Source organism: Rhincodon typus, chromosome 5, assembly GCF_021869965.1.
Source record: "Rhincodon typus isolate 14 chromosome 5, sRhiTyp1.1, whole genome shotgun sequence".
NCBI classification, from domain to species: Eukaryota; Metazoa; Chordata; class Chondrichthyes; order Orectolobiformes; family Rhincodontidae; genus Rhincodon; species Rhincodon typus.
The window spans coordinates 105,377,334-105,392,600 of NC_063336.1; the positions used below are offsets into that span (position 1 = coordinate 105,377,334).

General features: G+C 38.0%; 2 protein-coding genes across 4 annotated transcripts in view; one reads left to right on the forward strand and one right to left on the reverse strand.

Annotated features, from left to right (window-relative positions):
• Window positions 1-7,810, forward strand: part of slc66a3 (solute carrier family 66 member 3) — a 65,324-nt gene extending 57,514 nt beyond the window's left edge. Inside the window, exon 8 of one of the 2 annotated variants that reach the window (XR_007262067.1) lies at window positions 5,880-5,898. Coding sequence is in view for 1 of the 2 variants with exons in the window: in XM_048596544.1 (XP_048452501.1) it covers window positions 7,677-7,711 (35 nt within the window). In the remaining variant the exon portion in view is untranslated. Of the gene's footprint in view, window positions 1-5,879; window positions 5,899-7,676 lie in introns of those variants that run through there. The other variant, XM_048596544.1, reaches the window with a different exon arrangement.
• Window positions 3,270-15,267, reverse strand: part of rock2a (rho-associated, coiled-coil containing protein kinase 2a) — a 218,753-nt gene continuing 206,755 nt past the window's right edge. The window contains exons 31-32 of one of the 2 annotated variants that reach the window (XM_048596539.1): window positions 12,175-12,391; window positions 3,270-4,908 (exon numbers count right to left, since the gene is read on the reverse strand). In XM_048596539.1, the coding sequence (XP_048452496.1) occupies window positions 4,905-4,908; window positions 12,175-12,391 (221 nt within the window). In that variant the 3' untranslated portion in view covers window positions 3,270-4,904. Of the gene's footprint in view, window positions 4,909-9,638; window positions 9,733-12,174; window positions 12,392-15,267 lie in introns of those variants that run through there. The other variant, XM_048596540.1, reaches the window with a different exon arrangement.

Genomic DNA, 15,267 nt, shown 5'->3' on the forward strand with positions numbered 1-15,267 from the left:
ATCCGCAAAATAATTTTAAGTGAAAGAAAGACAGAAAATTAACTACAACCACCAGAGAATGAGTACTGAGAAAGGTCGTAGAACGACAGGCTGACAAGTTTTCAGGTCCTGTTAAATTTCATCCTACAGTCTTAAAAGAAGTTGTTGCTGAGATAATGAAGACATTGATTTTAATTTTTCAGAAATTGCTAGATTCTGGAAAAGTTCCATTAGATTGGATAATAAAAGGGTGGGGGGGGGCGGGGAAGAAGAAACTCATTGCCCAGTATATCGCTCACTCTACATTGCAGGAGGGTATGCCAGGAGCAACACCAATCATACCTAAAAATGAGGTGTCAACCTGGTGAAGTTACCAAACAGGACTTTGTGTGCCAAAGAGCATAAACAGCAAGCGATAGACAGAGCTGAGCAATCTCACAATAAATGGATCAGATCTAAGCTCTGCAGTCCTGTCACATCCAGTAATGAATGATGGGGAACTAGTAAACAAGTCACTGCAGGAAGATACTCCATAAATATCTTCATCTTAAATGATGGTAGAGTCTAGTACATCAGCGCAAAAGATAAGATTGTTACAAATGCTTCAATCTCCAGCCAGAAATGCCAAGTGGATGATCCACTGTGGCTTCCTCCAGCCTGCTCCTCACTTCCAGCACAGATGATAATCTCCAACCAATTTGATTCACTTCACGTAATATACAGAAATGGTTGGAGGCACTAGATACTGTAAAGGCTATGGGACCCTGACAACGTTCTAGCAATTGTACTGAAATTGTGCTCCAGAACTTGCTGAATCCATAGCCAAGCTGTTCCAGTACAGCGACAACACAATACAAAACAATGTGAAAAATTGCCCAGTTATGTTTTGTACACAAACGCAGGACAATTCCAAACCAGCCAATCAGCACACTCTCAATCATAAAGGTGTCATTAACAGTGCTACATGCAGCATCTGCTCACTGATGTACAGTTTGAGTTCCGCTAAGGCCACTCAGCTCTTGCCTTGGTTCAAGCATGGACAAAAAAAACTTAATTCCAGAGGTGAAGTGAGTGTGACAGCCTTGATATCAATGCCACATTTGACCAAGTCTGACATCAATAGGAATCAGGGGCAAACTGTCCAATGGCTGGTATCAAAGCTTGCACATACGAAGGTGGTTGTGGTTATTGGTCAGTTGTCTCAGCTCCAGGATATCTATGCAGGAGTTCCTCAGAGACAGTGCCTCAGGGCCGACCATCTTCAGCAGCTTCACCTGATGGAGGTCAGAAATGGGGATGTTCACCAGTGATTGTACAATGTTCAGCACCATTCGCAACTCCTCAGATACTGAAACAGTTCATGCCCAAATGCAACAAAATCCAGACAATATCCAGGTTGAAAAGTGGCAAGTAACATTCACACCACGCAAATGCCAGGCAATGCTTATCTCCAATAGGACACAATCTAACCATTACTCCTTGACTGGCACCAAATCAACAAACATTCAGTCACTCCATCAAGAATGGTCAGTAGCAGCAGTAAGTACTATCTACAAGATGCACTGCAGAAGTTCACCAAAGACTGTCTTCCAAACCTATGACCACCACCACCTAGAAAGACAAGGCAGCAGATACATGGGAATATCACCAGCAAGTTCCCTCCAAGTCACTCACCATCCTGACTTGGAAACATATTGCCGTTCCTTTACTATCGCTTGTTCAAAATCTTGGAATTCCCTCTCTAAGGGTTTTGTGGGTCCTACAGCACATGACTGTAGCAGTTCAAGGAGGCAAATAGGGACAGGCAATAAATTATGGCTAGTGACGGAATAAACATAAGGAACAGGGAATTTAATTTCTTTGAATCTTCTATTCAAAAAAAGAAATCAGAAATCAGGAAGATTGTTAACTTCTGTCAACAGGAACTGCTGGAGTCTATTATAATGGAAGTTATAGCACAGCATTTCCAAAACTTCAATAGCGATCTGGCAGAGCCCAATGTTTTTTGAAAAGGAAATAGTGTTTGAAAAAAAATTAAGTCCTTCAAGAATGTAACAAGCAACATGATTAAAGACAAACCTGTAGATGCTATGTACCTTGAATTTCCAGAAGGCATTTGATAAGACACCACAAAGATTACTAAGCAAAATATGAACTCACAATGTCAAGGATAACACATTATCATGGACAGAAGATCAGTTAGCTGACAGGAAAACAGTAGGCATTAATGGGTCATTTAAACTTGCTAGATTGTAATGGAGTGCCATAACAAATACACAAGCAATCATTATTGCTTAAAAAAAATTAAATTGCAGTCATTCTAAACCATTTACAGGCTATAAAAAATTTAATTAAGGTGAGCAACAGATTATATTAAAATAGCTCTGCCTGAAATAGTACTAAGTTGGGAACGGCCTGAAACTAAATTCATCATGAGTAAAAGTCAGAAATGTTAACTGCCGTGGCCTAACCAACTACACTTTTTTTCTACATGAATTTTGTTTAAATTGTTAGGTTGTTGAGATCAACGGGTATCTATCAATAAATACATCTTTATTTGATAATCACAGTATCACAGAATCAGACAGTATGCTGCTCCACTCATGGCTGAGTTAGTCCAGACAGAACAGAAATATTTCTTGTCCTGGTTTTGCATTGGGTTAGCTTTTCTCAGCCAAGCTATTGGAGATAAATATGACATTATGCCCCTGGAAAGTAAAGTAAAATGCTGCGGTTGCTGAAAAAAACTCACATGCCTGGCTGCATCGGTGGAGAGGGAAGCAGAATTAACATTAGCTGAAGTGTAATATCGGACATGAAAGGTATTAATGACTTGGAACAAATCAAACACCGAACCTGTCATTCAACTGCTTCAAAAAAAATTGACTCAATTTGCACTGATATAAAAGAAATTTATGATGCTGTCAAGACATGTTCCCAATTAAAGCACAAGCACAAATGTACTGATCTAGAAGAGGGAATGAAAAAGTCACTGACATATGAAGGTGGGGCATAAAGTGCAAACTGTGTGAAAAATAAGCCAGGCAACTAGAAGCCAGTCAGTTTAACCTCAGCAGTGGCAGAGCTTCTAAAAATAACACCTCAGGGAAAAACTAATAGTCACTGAATTGTATGGATTCAGAGATTCTGTAAAATAGGATGAATCAATGCTTTTTTAAAGCAATAGGCTTACAAAAAATTATTGAAAAGTTTAAACAAAACTGGGTTTCATTTGTGTGAGCATAACATCTCTCTAACAATAATATTAAAGACTTTATACAACAAAAAAATGGAAGGCTACATATGGTTTTATTGTCAAATATGTTTACATTATCTTCAGCATACTGTAGTTGTATAAAACATGCATTTCAGGATGAAAGCCTTTATAAATACAAAATGGCCAAGCCAATATAAATTATGTATTTTGTAAGATTGCATGTAAAATATATATGTACGAATGCCCCATGTGCAAGGGCTCAGCTTTCCAGCTACACATACGAGTCCTCATTATGAACTACTGCAACCGTGCTAGAGTCTACACTACAGCTACAGTAATAGAGAACTTTATACAAACTTTTAAAATACACCTACAGTATGACTTTAGTTAAATCATTTTAGAGTTTGTGAACATTTTTATATATGTGCTGTGAGAATGTAGTAAAAATAACAGACACGGATGCTTTTTTAAAGAAATAATAATGAAAATAAAACATCTAGAATGGTACACAAACCCAGGCAAATAAGGTTTCATAGCACTTAGTGAGTCTAACGGATTACAAATTCCATAAATTTGTTATTACAGTAATATAACTGAAAGGGCTGATACCATGTCATTCCTTGTATAATTAGTTTTCAATGGGTAGTAACAGTTGTACATTAGCTAGCTCTTTTTACTATTCCATACATGAAATATTTTCTTCAATAATTTTATAGAAACACATTCAAAATTGGCCAATGCAAATGGTTACATGTAAAAATAGTGCACTATTTTTCTTAACAATAAACTTTCATTTAATTTCCATTATAACAGTCATCAGTAAACTTCAATTTAACAAGATGGGCAAACATTTAGAAAATGTTAAGTTAAGGCGTTATTTTGATATGAAATGAAAATCACAAGTTGCCCATTATAAAATGTGTATTTCTGACTGATAACATTCTCAAAATTTCCTCAACCTGAAGGACTGCAATTTTCCCCACATTCCTTTCAGATACAGCTTCCTATAATATGCTCATAAGCAAATCTGTTAAACTCTATGGCTTTATACAAGTGCATAGATGCAACTGTGATAACAAAGGCTTGTTCTTTATACATACCATGGATGTACTTTGTGCCAAGACAACTGTGGTTTCCTCTGACTAATTACTATTCTGAATACAACTGAAAAGTATGACTGATTCAATTCCAAAGCTCTCTTGGGCTGTTCCAAACAACATACTTTCATATGACCATCATATTTGGTTTCTTATTCAAGTTAAGCTGATGTAACCACCTCAAGTTCATCATTCTGCTTGAAAACATTTCAGTTTATTGGGCAGTGGCGCATTTCTCCATCTTGCGTCCCAACCAATCTAGTGTTTATTTCACTTGGTTGCCAAGTAATATCACATCCAAGAGAGCTTTTTAGCGATTATGCATAACAACCAACCTGGGGGCATCTTTACATCAATTTCTATTGCTGTCTGGGCTTGCAGCAAACCAATACTGTTCCCAGGTTTAGAATTTTACATTGCTGCAAAGTGCTGTAAACTATTGTGAAACTTTTGATCTGTAGACAGTCATGTTTAGCTCTTTTCATATAAAATAAATTGCAGCATTTTGTGCACTCTTGTTTGAATGTCAGAGTATTCTACACAGTCCAATTTTTTTCTGCTGAGGATGGAAACCCATAATCTCGTACATTGCTGCATTCCCCAGCACACAGTTAGCTGAAAAAGAAACAAAGATAAATAGAATTAAAACATGCCTTCAACTCAGAGTTGACTACCAAACAACTTTCACAATTGTTACAAAAACAGAAGTTGCTGGAAAAGCTCAGTTCTGAGGAAGGGTCACCTTGACCTGAAACTTTAATTCTTCACAGATGCTGCCAGACCTGCTGAGCTTTACCAGCAGTTTCTGTTTTTGTTGCTGATTTACAGCATCCACAGTTCTTTTGGTCTTCACAACTGCTAATTCATGAACTTTGACAACAAAGGAGGATAAAAATAGCAGATCCACTTAATGCTGTTTAAAATATATCATGCTGGTAGCATACTTATATTCCATCAGATCAACATTAATCATCACGTCTTGATGAAAAGTGGAAATGTCAAAATTCTGCATGTTATTACTATCAAAATGTTGCCTCATCCTACTTTTGAAGGAACATGAAAGGAATGAAACATGACTGAAATATAATCAATGACATTAAGGGGGAGCTTTCACTTAGAATACCTCATATAATATTTACTGTACAGGAAGGGTATTCATTTCAACAGATCCAAGCTGGTGTTGATGGTCCACACCAGTGTAACAAGCTTGATGTTTAAGAAACTTGATGTTGTACTTTCTTCTCAAAGCCATCAGAACAAATAAATTACTGTCAAATGCTCAACGAAACAAATTAGTAAATTGGATTTTTCACAAACAGTAATCCACATTGGCACAAATGAAAAACTACATGGGTTCCACACATTTAATAAAAAAATGTGCTCATGTTTAGGTAATTAATATAATGTATATATTACTAAGTAAGCAAGTGTTTCATATAATTTGTGTCAGCTATGGTAACAAATATCAGAAACAGACGAAAGCATCTAAGGTGCCATCCCTGCTGGCTCTCGTTAAGATCACAAAAGCAGATCTTTGAGTTAGAAAACGTAAAGCAAATTAACTCAAACAAGCTTATCTGTTCCAGATTGCCATTTAAGAACCAATGCTAGCTGTGAAATTAGCTGTGAATAACTTGTGCCAGAAGTCAGAAATCACCAAAAGTGAGTTCCTGCCTTAAAAATTCTACCTCAGCTGGTCACTGAGAAAGGTCAGCTGTTTCTTCACAAAAAAAATGACATCATCAGAACAGGTGCTTTTGCATAACTTAGTATTTGATTGCATAAGATATTATCGGGAGTCGTAATAATTATATATTTTGCATTTCAAAGTTTCTCACACAAAGGTGATACATCTCAAATCAGTGCAAGATAAGTTCCTGGGAAGGTGACATGGATTTTGCATCAATGTCAAGTATTGGTATAACTACAAAAGACCATAAGATATAGGAGGAGAATTAGACCATTTGGCCGTTGCCCTAAATAACATGAAATCTATCAGCTGAAATCCAGTTGATTCAGCCTATGATGAGCATACTATATACATACCATCCTGTATTAATAGCACATGCATTTTGATCCAGCAAATACTTTGTGGCTTAACTGCTGTGTTAAACATTAGATAAATTCATAATCTGCAACTTCACAATCTTTGCCGCTGTAGACTGATGGAATTAATATTTTTTCCTCATTTGCTAGTTTTATTGCAAACAGTAAATCTCAGAAATAAATGGGTGGATTTCAACAAACCATTGTACACTGATAAGGTATGGTGTAAGTTCTGATTACTTTGTGGTGAAGGTACAATTCCAGTTTGTGGAATTTCTTTTTACAAGACCAGTTAACATTGGGGAACAGAGCAAATCGACTTTAAAAGAAATGTGGATTGTCTCAGCAACCGAAGTGGAATTTGGCTGAGCCATCAAAACATGAGCAGTGTTTGCAGGGCAGGTTGTTAGATGTGATTGGTTAAAGCCTCCACTTTGAGTTCCCTTTAAGCTGCACAACTGCACACACACTTATGAGGTTTCGTGCACATCAGTGTGCTGATGCAGTGAATTCCAGCTTCGGCAATTGCTGCTGCGCACAGACCTTGGAGGTCCATGCACCATGAAACAAAATAAAGCATTGCTCTTTGATGAGATGAAATATGTTAATAAAGCCACTTTGCCGTTACACCACATCAACTATATAAGGAAATGCCTCAAAGAAGAGATGCATGCTGTAATAAAATTGACAGAGTGGCACAGCCATGAAGTCTAATAACACCCTCTTCACTTGTTAACATCTGTCGAATTTAGCTTTTACAAAAAAGAAACTCCCTTCTTATTGTTTTAAAAAATTTACAAATTGTTTAAACAGAAACACATGCATGGTGAAAACAAACACACTACACACAATCATTTGCATGCTTGTAGTAAAACAAACATATTAATGTGTGCCATATTTACCAGTGGTAAATGCATATGATAACAACAAGCAGTAAGTCATTAAACACACAGATTGACAAATCAATACAAAAAAAAACACTCCAGAACACAAGTTAAAACTTCAATTAAATGTGATATTAGTAAAATAATTTTAAACAAATTCAGTATAAAAGTTTTATTGTTTAACATCATGAAGGCTAGGGGTGAGATAATTACCCACAATTACCCATCAGATCAGTTTAATTTTACTAAAATTTCACTAGTATGTTACAATCGCTGTTATGATGACATATATTTTAGCTTGACCATGTTACCTAAGGAGAGATTGTCCTGGCTGCGTTCTGGGCAATCACCCTCCTAAAATATTCAATTACCTCAATAAGATTCTCCACTTTTTCTGTTAAAGTCAATTAAAAGCAGTGTAAAAACAATTTCTTTTCATTTTTTTTATTTTAGATTGTGGACAGAAATGGGAAAGGACTGTTTTATAAAGTAAAGTTTGTGGAGAAGATTACTGTTCTTTTTAAAAGCAAGTTCCCTGACACTTGTAAGTGTTGTTTACACTGCTGTTTGCTCAAGCAGTCGGGGAGGCGGGGGGAGTCTATTTGCAGACAAACTGGAGCCTAGCACTCCTGAATAGAGTTTCAGTCGGCAATAAATAGCTGACGGCTCTGAGGAATGCCTGCCAGCAACTACGGGATTGACTTCTACATGGCTGAACATGTTTGCGTCACAAGCCATCGGACTACTAAGAAGGAAGGATCTATCCTCTCTCTGCAGTTAAAAAACTTAAGCCTTAAGGAAGTCAGTTTATTTCGCTTCATCAATTGCTGCAAGCTGTGGCTCTTTAACAACATGCCAGAGATGTTATAAATATGAATCAGCTACTCTCTACCTCCTGCACAGAAGTTAAAGTATCTGGAGAATGAAGATTGAGTAACAGCAGGAACTGACAAGCCAAAAGGATCATCTCAGAAAATTCTGTTGATAGGTACTACATAACTTCCTTTCCAGTCTTTCTCTCTGCCAATGACACCCATTTAATTTTGTGTCTGCCAACCCGTGTGTAGGGGGAGTCTTAAAACAGGTTAGAGTTTTAACAAGTAGAGTTATATGTTGACGGTTCATAATTGCTTATCTGCAGTTAGAATCTTTTTTTAAATTTGTAATAAATACAATATTCTTGGTAGGGAAGGAAACCTAGTCCATGCTTTCTGTCAATCTGGGTCTAAAATAGGTAATTTATGAATTTTGTGTAATTTTATAAAATTTTTATATTTTGTCACAGATCTGGAAATAACGAGGCTCGAGTTTAAGCAGTTGAAGACTCTGGGTCGGTACGTGATGGACTTTAGAAGAATGAGGCAGAACCTGACTAAAACTTACAGGATACTGAGAGGCATGGATAGATTGGACATGAAGAAGATGTTTTCACTAGTAGATGAGACGAGGACACAAAGGCACAGCCTCAGAGTGAAGGGATGACCCTTTAGAACTGAGATGAGGAGGAATTTCTTCAGAAAGAGGGTGGTGATTCTGTGGAACTCATTGCCACACAGGGTTGTGAAGGCCAAGTCATTGAGCATATTTAAGACAGAGATTTATAGGTTCTTGATTAGGAAGGGGATCAAGGGTTACAGGTAGAAGGTAGGAGAATGGGGTTGAGAAACATATCAGCCATGATTGAATGGTGGAGCAGGCTCAATGGGCTGAATAGTCTAATTCTACTTCTATGTCTTATGGTCTTAATCCTTTATCTACCTTGAAGGTGATCCTCAGTAAGGACTGTTCTAAAATAGCCTTCCAGTTTTCATATATTTAGAAAGAAAGAATGCTTGCCTATTTGTTTACAAGGTTACAAAAAAATCTCTACAAATTCAAAGGAAGCTCATAGATTGATTGCTTCTGTCCTTGTGGAGTAACATCATTTTTACTGAACCCTGCCTTCAAAAATATTGAAATATGTTTAATTCACATTAGTATTTCATGGTAGATTGTCGATGGTAAAGAAAAGGCAACACACTTAGCTGTTACAAGGAAACACTAATTGGTAGGATCTGTGTGTCCAGAAACAAAGCTTTCATGACTTCTATTTTAAAAAAATCAATTTGCTGATTAATTGCTTGTAGAAAGTCCTGAGATAAAGAATTCTCATCACTATTTAGTGATGAAAACCAGGCACTGAATTATTAGACTGTTCTGCTATAGCTGCCAAAAAAAATAATGGAACTTGAAACTATGTGCATGGTTAAAACAAACTATTAAAATCGTCTATTTTAGCAATCACACTACTACAAAGCTGGATTTTCGCAATTTCAACTTTCAAAGAAAGTTACAGAAGCACTCAAGCCAAACCATGCTTCAGATAAACATCACTGCAGACTTCAAAACCAGTATTTTGATAGGTTACCCCATTCAGGTAAAATAACTTCTTCAAAAATCAAAAACATCATCATCATCATCATCATCATCAAACGGCCAGTCCCAGTCTTTAAAGGCCATATCAAGCAATCTGCAACAGTTCAGGGAATGCAAATTGATTTAGTGAATGCACATCATTTCAACTATCATTTTTTTACACTTCTTTACAATGAACAACATTTTTCCCAATTCTACAACTCCTGTCTAGATACACATATGGAAAATGACAATTAGACAAGGCATCAGAACTCTGCTTAAAACTATGAAACTGGGTCACTGTCTTCAAGAAATAGGAATAAAGTACATGGTTTATATTTCTCCATCAAAAATTCAAGAAATTGCACAGTTGACAATACCTGCAGTGTTATTTTTGCTTCTACAAATAGTGGAACTGATTGAATTCAGATAATTTTAAGAGATATTTGATCTAGAGACTTTTAAGAGTTAGTCAAGATTGGTATCAGATTTCAAAGCATGAATTTGAAATGAAAAGTATAATTTCCATTTGCATGCAGATTACAAAGAAGTTGCAGGTGCAAAATTATCATGCAGGATAAAGCAGTTAGGGCAAAAGTCTTAAATTCAGCATTGGCACATGCAAAGCAAAACTACAGTGACCCGCTAAACTTACTGGTACAATTAAAATGTATCAATGTAGGATGATTCGAAGAATGGGACCAGAGTCAGAGCTACAAGAATAGCAATAAAGATGGAAATGAAGCAAATATTTACATGTTAGAGAAGTATTAAAAACATGGTAAGATAGTATTTGCATAGCTCCTTCCTGACTTAGTGAATTTATCAAGTAGCAGAACCATATAGATAAACAAGAGTACAAAACAGATCCCTGGTCTACGTTAGGTTAGCTGATTATACAGATAATGACATTAGATGCAATTCAAGTGATCTCAGAGGCCTGGATTAAGGAGTGAAAAATTGGTCAAAGCTCCTTATTCCTAGATCATTATGCCATAGAAATGGGTAGGTAGATTTAACAGTATCAGAATTGGTGTGATGCTCATTGGTGCCAATTAATGTCAAAGCTCATACATTTGTACTGCAATAGCTACTTCAAGAGCGTCTAGGAGGATGGTTGGAAATCATATCCTTGCAAAGAAATTAAGTTTCAGTAGAGGGGTAGGATAGAAATTTTAAAAATGCATGCAATCACACCTCAGAATGTGAAGTATTAGTACTGGTTCACTGTTTTCTCTCCCTTAGACCAAGAGTGGTCTCCTATGCCACAGGTCAAAGCAAATTCTTACAATTAAAAATATTGCAGTTCAAAGCTGTTTAGCACCAAACATTTCATTTAAATGGTGGCCAATTTTAATTAAGAAATAGGATTATGAGGACAGGAGTCAAATTGGTTTGCTGTATTGGTAAAATGTAAATTATACAGTGTGCCATTCATTTGACCATAACATTATCGCATTACACTAACAGCAAGTCAAATTATTGGCAGCAAATACTATAGCTATTCTGAAAAAGGATGTTAGTGCTTTTCATGTTGCAATAATTAGCATGTGGTACTTTAAACAGGATCACTGAGAATGTAAGAAGACTAGGCTACATTCTGAAAGGCTTGTCAGGGCTAATCAAAGCAATCTTATAGGGGAGTGGTTTGCGGAAATGGAAGAGTGCAAATTAGTTGAAACAAATAAGACAAGAAGGAGGAGAAGACATACTTGAAGTCATTGGGTTCTGTGAGGTTAGTTTAAACAGTAGTTGAGAGAAAAGATACGGACAGGGAAAGTAACTAGGTTGTTGACAAGAGAACACCTAGGTTTCAACACTGGGATAATCTAAGTGCAGAATAAGAATAAAAGGATGATGTTAAAAAATTGAAAAAAACAACAAAGATTAACTTTATTTGTGTCAGAATGAAGAATGCAGTTTGCTAACTAGAACACAATTTAAAAGGAAAGTGGAGGTAGGAGGTGGTTTCCAAGGAAGAGCTGTTCAAAAACAGATTCCAAAAAGTATACCTTTGACAAGCTGACATTTATTGCCCATCATTGTTATGTTGAGGATATTAAAAGTTCATCACGTTTATTATTCTACGTAGGCCAATGCACATAGGGACGTCAGGTACCGTTCCCAAAAGACAACGATGGGGCAACTGGGTGTGGTTATCAACTTGTCTGTTTCTGTTGCACAAGTTACGAGATTCAGTGTATTCAACTTCACAACTTGAAATATTGTGAATCAACCTCAAGGCCTTTAGGTGCTTGTTGAATAATATAACCACTCCTTGGGAACTGAGTAAATGTATATTGAAAGCGATTATAAAATCAGGAATTATCACTCATTGATTTGTAACTTAACGTGAGCACTCCTTGTTAAATGTAAGAAGCATACATATCTGCAAGCAGCAGATTGTTTGGACTGACAAATGTTACAAGAATACATTGTTAATAGCAGAATAGTGAATAACTTTGTGAAGGCTAGATTGCTTGGTTATAATGATTTTCAGTCTACAATTTTCACTGAAGTGACAGAGGCTTAAACCTAAAAGATCAATAGTATTTACCTGGGCTTAGTTTGTGGCAGCTGTCGGCTCGGCCTCCTCATGGATTGGTTAGGAGGAACCCGCATTGAGGACCTTGGAGAAGATCTGTGGAAGTTGGGATCATGTGCAGGAGGTTTCTTTGGAATTTTTTTCACCAATCGACTCACCCATTTCTGTTGTTCTTCTGTTGAATTAGCTAGTAATAGCAGATCTTTTGCAGATGAAACATCATAATTCACTGCAAAAGAGAAGGAACTAGATTAATGATCTTCAGTACTGACTAAATGTGAATCTTGTATATGCCTCTCTCAATCAGGTGTCGCAACTATTTAAAGCCTATGAAGGCTAAGGAGAAGAATAAGACATTGAGTTCTTGATGCAGATCACTATTCCTGTAGAGTACAGAAGCAAAGTACTGCTAGAAATCTGAGATAAAAACAGCAAAAACTAGAAACATAGAGCAAGTTTAGCTGTATCTGTAAAGTGTGTTTTACACCTGTGACTTTTCATCAGGATGGTCACTCATACACTTTTTGTTGCATGTTGAATGCCAGGGTGAAGAACTACAATTAAACAGGCCACAAATATTCAACACCAATAAGAAAATACCAGAAGTTTGTTACATGGGAGATAACGAGAGGAACAAGAGACATGGAAAGGGAAACAGACAAAGAAGAGTAGAAGTCAAGTAATTGCGTGCATACAGAAGCTGAGTGAAACAGAAATAGAAAATGAAAGGGCAAGTGGCAAAGGAAATGCATTTATAAGAATGACAGAGGGATCACCAATACTGAAATAAAGATATACAGATGTTGAGGTTGGTTGGCTCGCCGAGCTGGTTTGTTGTTCCGCAGACGTTTCGTTACCGTGCTTGGTAACATCCTCAGTGCAGCCTCTGATGAAGCGTCGGTGCGTTATCCCACCTGGCTTTTAAACTCTGGGGTCCGTTGCAATGGGTTGCCTCACTTCCAGGTTTCCTCCGTAGTGGAATGTATATGGGGTCGAGTTCAATGTGTTTATTAATAGCCTGCTTCGTGGAGTGCCATGCTTCCAGGAATTCTCGTGCTTGTCTCTGCCTAGCCTGTCCCAGGATCTTGGTGTTGTCCCAGTCGAAGTCGTGGTTCTCCTTGTCCATGTGGATTGAGATGAGTGAGTATTGGTCATGTCGTCGTATCCATAGCAAAGACTGGAAAGGACTGCCCTTCCGCAAATCCAACCTAAACTATGGATACGCGACGTAGACGACACTTTTGTCATCATTAAATGGACCAAATTAGAAGAGACACACAAACTCAAACAACACCCTCACCGGAATAAAACTCACCAGAGAGGAGGAGAACAACAAACAACACCCATTCCTGGACGTCATGGTAGAGCGCAAGACAAATAGAGAACTGCAAACGAAAGTACACCGAAAAGCCACACACACAGACCAGGTATTGAACTTCAACAGTAACCATCCCAGCACACACAAACGAAGCTGTGTGCGAATGCTATTTACAAGGGCAACAACACACTGCAGCAACATGGAACATGGAACACCAAGAGGAGGAAGAATACCTCTTCCAAGTGTTCAAGGATAATGGATGTCCAAAGAACTGGGTCAGGAGATGCCTACAGGAACAACATCAGAAAGATCCTACACACCCCGACACACTCGTCACACTACCCTACATCAGGAACACGTCAGAACTCACCAGAAGACTTCTACGACCGCTGGGCATCAGAGTGGCAGACAAACCCACATCAACCCTACGACAAGTGCTCACCCGAACTGAAGACCCACTCCCTGCCCTGGACAGGACCAATGTCATCTACAAGGTCCCCTGCAGAGACTGCGAGAAACACTACATCGGACAAACAGGAAGGAAACTAACAACAAGAGTACATGAACACCAACTGGCTACAAAAAGACACGACCAATACTCAGTCATCTCAATCCAATCGCAACAGATCCCAGAGTTTAAAAGCCAGGTGGGAAAACACACCGACGCTTCATCAGAGGCTGCACTGAGGATGTTACCAAGCACGGTAACAAAACGTCTGCGGAACAACAAACCAGCTTGGCGAGCCAACCAACCTCAACACCCACAACCCGAGCTACAAATCTACTCCAAAACCTTAAAGATATACAGAGACAGTTGTAGGAAAGAGTGCATTATCAAATGTCAAAAAGACAGAGGGACTGAAGACAACAGAGCAAATTCCTGCAGATGTAGGGATTGGCAACAAAATCAGTAAATACTGGAAATGTTCAAGTCACACAGAATCTGCATTGAGACATAAGCTTACAATTTCTTGCTTCTTATCCCATGGAATGATTACCTCCTACCTCAACACTACCTCCCTCTCCCTTTTCCTGTGTCGTTCCATCTACATCCACAACTGCTCAACAGCCTCTATCCATTTTACTAGTTTCTAATTTCCTTTTAGAATCAAATCCCCTAAACACTTGCATCATTGCTTCAAATCCACTGCCCCAAACTGTATGCAGGACAGATCAAAGATCCCTCCATTTGCTCCAGAAGGCCATCTTCTGCTTCATTGGCTGGCATCAAACCTGACACAAGGAAGATGGTCGTGGCTTTTGGAAATAAGGCATCTCAACTTCAGGGCAAGTCTACAGGAATTCTTCAGGGCCCAACCATTTTCATTGATGACTTTCCCTCCATATTAAGGTCAGAAGTGGAGATGCTCGCATCACGTTCAGCATTATTGCAACAACTCAGATAATGAAGCGGTCTTTGTTCAAACTATGTTCCAGCAAGACTTGGACAATATCCAGGTTTGAGCTGACAAATGGCAAGTAACATTTGCACCACGTCAGTAACAGGCAATGACCATCTTGAACAACAGAGAAACTAACCATTGCCCTTCGATATTTAATGGCTTACCATCACAGTGAATTGCCCACTATCGATATCCTCGGAGTTACACTGACAATAAACTCAACTGCACTAGCCATTTAAGTGCTGTGGCTACAAAAACAGGTCAGGGCTAAGAATTCTACAGTAAGTAACTCACCTCTCACTCCCCAAAGCCTGTACACAAGGCACAAGTCAGGATTGTGACGGAATATTTCCTACTTGACTGGTTAAAAGCAGCTCCAACAAC